The following is an 8,126-nucleotide window of genomic DNA, read 5'->3' as shown; positions in this document are numbered from 1 at the left end:
ACACACACACACACACACACACACACACACACACACACACACACACACTGTAGAGTGTACAGTAATCTCTAGGATTAGATCTAATTTTCACAAAAGGAACAGCCAAATGTATACATAGTCTGAAAAGACAGAAGACGAATGGCATTTCTGAGGTCAGGAGTGCGGAGCGGGGAAACGCTTGTTTGGTGCCATTTGACTTCACAGCGAGCAGGCCTTGGCCTGTGATTAACAGATAAAAGGGGCTGGTGAGACGGCTCATCGGGTGAAGGCGCTTGTTTCCAGCCACCCCCAAGTCTGATGCACAGGGTGGAAAGAGAGGACTAACTATCCCCAAGTCTCTGACCTCCACATCAGCACCATGACGTGTATCCACACACATACACACAAACATGTCATGAAAGTTCATTAAAAACACACAAAAGATTAAAAATGTAAAAACAAAGCAAAACTTCACACGAAGGCCTAGCTCTGTGGCCAATAAGATTGTGACCGAAGCCCACAGATGTTCTAGAAGGAAGACCAGGGGTATTATGTAACTACTCTTGTCTGAGCACTAAAAGGGCACAAGCAGCCTGGCTTCTCATTCCCAGACTGTGTCTCCTGTCCGTACTCATCCTCCTTTACCAGGAAACTCAGGAACTGTATGTAGTATCAGAATTAGAACCCAGGGCCTCATATTTGTTAGGCAAATGCCCTAAAATGAGCTATATTCCCGAGCCCAGGGGACTCTCTCTCATGTAGACTTAGAGCTGAAAACTGCCCAGAACAAACTGCAGTCCTTAACCCTTTCCACCTGGAGACAGGCTGGGCCGTTTGGTCCCACCGCTAGCTGGAGGGAGGAGATAGGAGCTCTGAGGGTGGACAGCCAGAGCCCTGGGAAGTCCATATGCACAGAGCTTTCCCAACTTCCCTGGACACAGGACAAGAGACATGTATTAGGGTTGTTTATCTTGTTGCCTGGGACTCAGAGGACCTCAGCGGAGGAACAGCTGAGAGGCCGGTGACTAAGCTCCCAGCACTGCGCATCCATCTCTAGGACAGTTCACACTCTCTCACCCGCCTCCCACCGCCTCGGCAGGGACAGCTGGGCCTTCTCTGGTGGACTGGGGAGGGGAACTGCAGCTGAGGAGGTTAGGCACGTGGCCCTGGCATCCAAGCGGAGGATGACCCATGCTGGCAGGAGCTCAGCGTGTGCCTGTGTTGCTGAGGAGCAAAGATGGTAATACTTTCTCACTTCACACAGTCTGTGTGGAATCTGAGGGGAAACAGATTCTTCTCTTAGCCCACTACTCTGGGGTTCAGATCTGATACTTACCACAGCCTAGCCCAAGTACAAACCCAGGAAATTAGGCTCTTTCACATCCCAGCTGGAGTTATCCCCAAGCCAAGGGCAGCCATGATGGCAGTGGCAGGATCTACCCTGCACGGTGCCCAGAGCATGCTGGGTATGGGAAGTCTGATTATTTGGTCTCTTTCCTTTTGGAGGTCGGGGTGTCTGACATAAGCCAATCATTTCAACCTGTGGGCATCTTCCCCACAAAACAACAACAACAACAACCCAAACAAAACAAAGTCACAACCCTCCTCAAACAAAATCCCCACGATGATTTACGTAAATCCAGGTCTTTGGTCTTTCTGGTTAGGGACAAGCTGGCTTCCAATAGAGAGGGGACTTCCAGAGCAGGGTCGGAGGACACATGCTGAGGGAGCCAGGCTGACGCTACAGAGACCTGTGGATCTGCAGCTGCTTCTTCCCACCCGGGCTGGGCCAGTGGGACACAGCAGGAGGAAGTCTCAGGCTCTAGGGCTACCTGGCTGGCTGTGGGCAAGCCACAGGGGAGGCGGCTCAAGCTTTCTGAGGCTCATCAAGAACTCAGGACAAAGGTTCTCCTTTCCCTTCCTCTCCTCAGCCTGTGACAAATTTGGGTTTGAACCCTGATTCTGCCACCAGCCCTATTCCCTCATGTCTGACTAGGCCATGTTTTTGTACTGTTGTCCTGCTTGTCTCACAGGACCACACTGCACCCTGACTGACGGGAGGCAGGTTCAACGTCCCGTGTTCAGCCTTCTCTCAGGAGACACCTGGCAGGCGGTGGTTATTATTTTAAACTTGAGCCAGGCCACACTATGTGGCAGGAGGGTTTTTGTTCGGCACGGACTTCCTGTGAATTGGAGCATCTCCCAGGTCTGGACTTGCCCCTACAGGCCCTGGCCTCCTCAGCGGCCAAGGCTGTCTCCAGACCTGAGCTGCGTGCTGCTGCGCTGCCTCTCACAGACACGCATACCAAGGGCAGCGACCAGGCCGCACCATGTGACAGACCGCTCCCTTCCAACTCCAGCTGACCCAGGAGCAGCTAGGGTGCCAACCATCAAGGCAGGATATCCCATGACTGTTGCTGACAGACAGCTAAGTTGGAGTGCAGCAGCCCTGTGTGGCTTCCTTTTCGGCTCTCTGGAGTTCTAACTATGTACATTATTATTAATGTATGTACATTATTATTCTGTCTAGAAAAAAATAATACCACACCATGGTCCAGGCTGGCCTGGAATCCATGGCTGGCCTCTTGCCTCAGCCCCACAAGTGTGGGGCAATTTGGGTGTATCATGCTGGCGTTACCTTTTTGACAGCACACTGGAAGCCTGTCTGCTTGTCCTTCATTCTGTGGACCTCACCGAAGGAGCCTCTGCCCAAGCGGGGCTGGTGTGTCACCCAGTGGACCTCTTCTCGGTACTCATAATCCACTGGTCTGAGTTTCTGCGGTTGGAAAGGAGGAGGTCAGCTTCAATGACCGAGGGCAGCAGAGGGATGAAGGGCTACAGTGGGGAAGCCTCTCTGGCTAGCAGCTATGGGGGCCGGATGGCCACATCCAAGGATAGCACCAGCCCTAAGGCTGGGGTTATAGAAAGACAGGCCAAAAGGGATTGAGAGGAGTAAGAAGCAAAAGCAACCTCCACGGGCTGCCTGGGGGCTGGGCAATTCCTGCGATGAAAAGGAGAATCAGCAATGACTTTGATAATGGAAAAACATAGTTCAGTAACTACAAGGTAGGAGAGAGACGGGGCTAGGACAATCTTAAAAGTGAAGAGAGTAAGTCCATCCAGTTGAACAAAATGCTTCAAATCCCAAAGTTATTCAAGCAAAGAAGTAAAGGAAAAGGGGGAAGGGGGTGCAGCCCTCTGATATCTTCATTCAACACACTATTCAGCGACAGTTAAGCTACCTGGAAGAACTGAAAATGGAGAGAACTAGGGAGGCTGTGGGAAGTGATGCTGGTTGGGGGTTGAGCTGATGCTTGTATATTGATGCTAATTACTGGCAATCAAGATCTGGTTACTTCCTGAATACACCTACCCTTATTGTGTAAACCTGCCTAAGACAGTATACCTGATTGGTTGATCAAAAGGCCTATACCTGGGCAGGGCAGAATGGGGTAGGCGTGGGGAAGATTCCCAGGCTTCGGGTTCAAGAGAATCATGGGAAACGGACCAGAAGAGGAGGAAGGAGGATGCCACGATGGGTTAGTATGGAGGAGCAGCCACGTGGGCCAGGAGGAAGGGCTCTGAGTATGGCATGGATGGAGAAAACACCAAGATAAAAAATATAAGCAAGTATTTATAAGATTATGAATGGAAGGTAGCCCAGATGAGGATGGTTAAGGTGGATGGCATTGGATGGGGGCTGGGAGGTGAATGGTGAGGTTATTGAGACAGCCAGCGTAGGTAGAAATATCTGCCTGGCCCAAGGTAATAAGGCAAGGATAAAATCTAACAGATGTCTGTGTCTTATTATTTGTGATGGTGGGTTAAATAATATTGTCACAATAATTATATGGCAAATAATAATACATAACAATATTTGGCCCAGTATCATTTTTATATTATAACTGTGGCTATAGGTAGAGGCTGTATGACTGCAAAGTCAAGGTTTGCTCATCTCCCTGAGGCTATTGGGGTTGGGTGGGACCCTTAAGAGCTGTGGCCTAAAGGGAGAAAGTTAGGGGGTATGCCTAACATTGGGGTTTGCCCTTCAAGAGGATGCTGGAGCCACACCCTTCATCTCTCTCTGCTTCCAGATCTGACGGAGTCAGGAAGTCTCTACCAGGTGCTCAGCCGTAAGGCACTGGGCCCCAAGCAAACCCTTCTTCAAGTTAATCGTTTAGGGCATTGTGTCATGGTAACTGAATCCCCTGATTCGGTCCCCAATGAGCAAACTGATTTGTCACCATGGGTGTGAGGACTCTGCTATCTGGGGCACCCTCCCTCAGCGTCTGCTGACACGCTGCTTCCAGAGCAAGCCCCACCTGGACTCCCAGCTGTGGACCCTGTCCGGGAGGTGGCGATGGGAGTTTAGGGGGTGAGTTACCTCAGTAAGCAGGACACCCTCGTTGTCCTCGGTCTCAGGGCTGAGCCTCTGCAGCTTGGCACTCCCGGAGGACCACGTCTTAGCCAGGCTGGCCAGGCTGTTGGCCTGGCCCGAGCTCACACTACCTTGTAGTGCGTGGATGAGATACTCCTCCACAGGGACCTTTTCTTGGGCACCTTGAGCTGGGTAGCTGGACTCCAGGTGGGGGCCACGCAGGGGCTTCTGACTGTCTCTGTAGGCCAGTTTGCTTAAGTGGGGTAGGCCAGACAGGGGTTGCTGGCCTCTAATACCAGCTAGTTTGTCCAGGAAGAGGGATTCCAGCGGATAGGGTCTCCAGGGCTCCAGAGGGTAGAATGGGAAGTGATGGGGCAGTCTGCTGTAGGGGAAAGGGTGAGTGGAATGGGGGAGGGGGCCTACAGCCTGGGGGTGGTGGAGTTTCCACACGTGGTTTAGACATTGCAAGGGGCTGATCAATTTGTGGAGTTCTGGCCGAGGCGTCACTGGTTGCAGGCCTTCGCCTTGTTTCTTAAAGCACAGGTGGCCAAGGCCTGGCCCCTTCAGAGGCTTGGTGAACTGGAAGACATTTCTTGCATAGAGGTTGCCTAGTGGAGACTCATCTTCCTGCAAAAAATACAGGTGTCACAAGGCCCGGTCCAAACAGCCATGAGCCGGGACCAGGGCACTGGGCAGAGGGTCTCACCTGCACTGGGATGGTGCAGCTCTCTTGCTCAGGGGTTCTGGGCAGGGGCTTGGCTAAGGCCACTCCTGCCTGGGCCAGAGACTTCGACCTCCTCTTCTTACGTTTTTTTCGGGCTTTGCTGTGACGCTTTCCCTTCCGGTACACAGGGGCCATTTTGCCTTCGGTTGCATGGGCCACATTGTTGGGGATTTGATCAAGACTCTCAGACTGGCTGTCAAAAAAGGAGTGGGTGCACGCATTTTGAGTGCAAGAAAGAAGAGGGAATGGCTCACAGAACTCTGTGTTGTCACTTTCAGGGCCAATCCCAGCTCTGTCATTCCAGTCACTCACGCTTAACAACAAGGGACACATGTGAGAGACGAGGTGTATGCTAGCACAGACAGCTGCCCTCGGGTGATAGGCGCCTATGAGAACCACTGTCACATCTGTGGCCCACTGTTGACCAAAATGCCATTATGCGGCCCCTCTGTATTTATGTAGTATGGGCAAGTTCCTAAGCCCCAAAGAATGCCAAGCTTTCTCATTTATGAAAGCAGTGCAGGGTTTTCTACCACGTGGAGTGGAGATGAGGTTTAAACGGAAACAGTTCATAAGCCTTAGTGCCTAACCCCTCAGCAGGTGGCCCCACGAGCTGCTTGTTGCCACGGCTGGGGCCAGTTCTTTCCGGGCAGCCATCTTAGTGCTGACAGGTCAGGGCGGCTTTATTTCTGTCACCTCTACCCGTAGCCTTTGGAGACATCTAGTTGCCATGGGGACAAGAGAAGCTGCCAGGTGGACTCCCATTATGGCTGGTGTGGCTACTAAGTTCTGCCAGGCTCCCAGCCCTGTTGGGTCCTGAAGAAGCTGGTCGAAAGGGCTGCTGTGAAACAGCTGGAGCAGTGACCACAGCCACCCTTCCTGGGATGCTGGGAGCCAGCCAAAAGAAAAAGAGTTCACCAGAAACCCCATTCTCTGGGCCAAAAGGTGCCCAAGGCAACATGAGAAATGCCTAGACTCTCAGGAAGACACTCACCCTGACCCCTTCCTATCACTGGCAGTTTCCCAATGTCAATGATCAACCTGGTGGAAAGAGGGACCCCTGTCTGGGATAGACTCTGATCATCTCTGGAGAATAGGCGAGCCTGGAGACAGACAGAGCCTGGTGCTAGCTCCCATCCATGGGCCAGCGCTTGAATAAGATCCCTGGGGCTATCTCCCCTATAGGATGGTAAAAGTGGCCCCTCTGGACTGTGCTGACCCACGGCTATATATACCAGTTCAAAGTTGCTGTTCCCGGTAGCCTCCCGGCTGATGGGAAACAGGGGTGTATGAAGGTCTCTGAGGAGAGCAAAAATAAACTGTCAAGGTGACGGGAGGCTGGGGCAGCTTTTGAAACGCTGACTGGGCTGAGAGTAGCTGGGCCAGGAAGGCTAGGTGGCTGCCAGGAGCAGAACCCAGGTGCTGAAGCAGGGACCCAGAGGCCTGGTGGGCACGGCCTGGCAGGCAGCTGGCAGGTGGGCTTGGTGTCAGACCCGACCCCCCTTCCTGGCTCCAGCTTGCTTCCTTACCTGTACTGCTGTGACCCTGCTATGAAAATGCGCTCTGAAAAGGTGGGGCTGAACTCTTGGCTATTCTCACCTGCAATTCAAGGAAGAGGGGTCAGATTAGCGGGGGAAGAGAACAAAGGCAAGCTCAGCGTTTGGAAGGGAGCCTCTTACAGAGAGGCCCATGGCCACTCTTCTCCCTGTCATACTCCCCTGTCTGGTGGCTCACCTCCTGGCTGCCACCTTATCCTTCGCTGGGGGCTATCCTGTCCCAGGCTTGCCAGTCAAGAGGGGGGAGCCTGCCTGCCTCACTTACAGCGAAGCTTCCTAGAACATTCCACACACCACAGGGCACACACAGTTGTCCCCTTGATAAACAAGCGGGTATGTATTTATGTTTAGGTGTATAAGTTTATGTGTGTATTCACTTCATTTTAGTTCATTTCTGTTTTCTCATTTCTTCTCAAAAGCCAACCGGAAGGCTTGGGGAGGTGAAGCAGAGGTTGTAGATGTGGAGAAAGGCCATCATGCCAGAGGCTACCAGGTTCTCTGGGTTCTAGCTCAAGACATCTGTGCTAGAGGGTGGTGCTGATGGAGGAGGGCGGCACTGATGCAGGCTGGGGGCCTGTACCTCGGAGCACCCCGAAGCTCTTGTTTCCCAGGGAGCCATCAACATCTATCATCTTGAGGCAACAGGGGTAGAAATGGGAAGAGCCAGACTTGGCCTCACCTGATGAGGCTGGCTGTACAGACTGGCCCAGTAGGCCTCAAAGCAGGCTGCTTGTTTTTGGGGGTGGGGTGAGGTGGGTGGACCCATTTCTGGTTGAAGGTAGTGAGGGTCTGTGGACCAGAGGCATTTTCTACGTCTCCCATAATCCACCCTAGCACTTTGACAGCCCCCGCTTATACAGTCGGGGCTAGACCCTCATTGTGCCCGGTGAGACCCTGACCTCGCTCTCCCACGGGGACTCCGGGGCTGGCCTCTCATACCCAGCCGCGCACCTGCACACCCACTCACTCACTCGCCTGCGTGCTCAAAGCGACCCCACATCCTTACATTCTGCCTGGGCGATGATGGAGATGGCGGGTGGCCCCCCCTCAGAACCGTCCTTCGCTGTGCCTTTGGTGATCACATCGTTCAGGATCTCCCACTTCCCACAGAACACGGGGCTCTTCTCCACGACCTCAAGCTTGTAGAGGCAGCTCTGCTCCTTCCCTAGTGACTGTGTCTTCTCCTTGGCTTTGGCGAGCTCCTTCTGCTGCCCGACTGCTGAGCCAGGAGCGCCTGGACAGGCCACTTCCATCACTGCCATCTCCCAGGCTCGTGCTCACCTTGAGGGGGACAAACACAGACTGGGTCACTCCAGATCGCAGGCCACACGTTACACATGTTGGAGGGGAAACGTGTGTGTGTGTGTGTGTGTGTGTCAGGGCACGCAAGGGGTCCTTGGCTCTTTATGTCGAGTGTACTCATCTTCCAAATACCCTGAGTGGTAATGAAGCCAACCCCGGAACATGCACAAGCATCCCATTTGTGGGA

The 8,126-nt window shown here is 53.1% G+C and overlaps 1 protein-coding gene across 1 annotated transcript in view; it reads right to left on the bottom strand.

Annotated features, from left to right (window-relative positions):
- Nucleotides 1–7,905, bottom strand: part of Map3k14 (mitogen-activated protein kinase kinase kinase 14) — a 23,267-nt gene extending 15,362 nt beyond the window's left edge. Inside the window, exons 1-5 of the mRNA XM_055609125.1 lie at nucleotides 7,644–7,905; nucleotides 6,611–6,680; nucleotides 5,064–5,274; nucleotides 4,364–4,984; nucleotides 2,618–2,755 (exon numbers count right to left, since the gene is read on the bottom strand). Of these exons, the coding sequence (XP_055465100.1) occupies nucleotides 2,618–2,755; nucleotides 4,364–4,984; nucleotides 5,064–5,274; nucleotides 6,611–6,680; nucleotides 7,644–7,899 (1,296 nt within the window). The 5' untranslated portion in view covers nucleotides 7,900–7,905. The remainder of the gene's footprint in view (nucleotides 1–2,617; nucleotides 2,756–4,363; nucleotides 4,985–5,063; nucleotides 5,275–6,610; nucleotides 6,681–7,643) is intronic.
- Nucleotides 7,906–8,126: the final 221 nt, after the last annotated feature.

Source organism: Psammomys obesus, unplaced genomic scaffold (assembly GCF_907164565.1).
Source record: "Psammomys obesus unplaced genomic scaffold, mPsaObe1.curated_primary_1811, whole genome shotgun sequence".
Classification (NCBI taxonomy): Eukaryota; Metazoa; Chordata; class Mammalia; order Rodentia; family Muridae; genus Psammomys; species Psammomys obesus.
The sequence above is the reverse complement of the archived record's forward strand: the minus strand, read 5'-3'. Positions and strand labels throughout refer to the sequence as shown.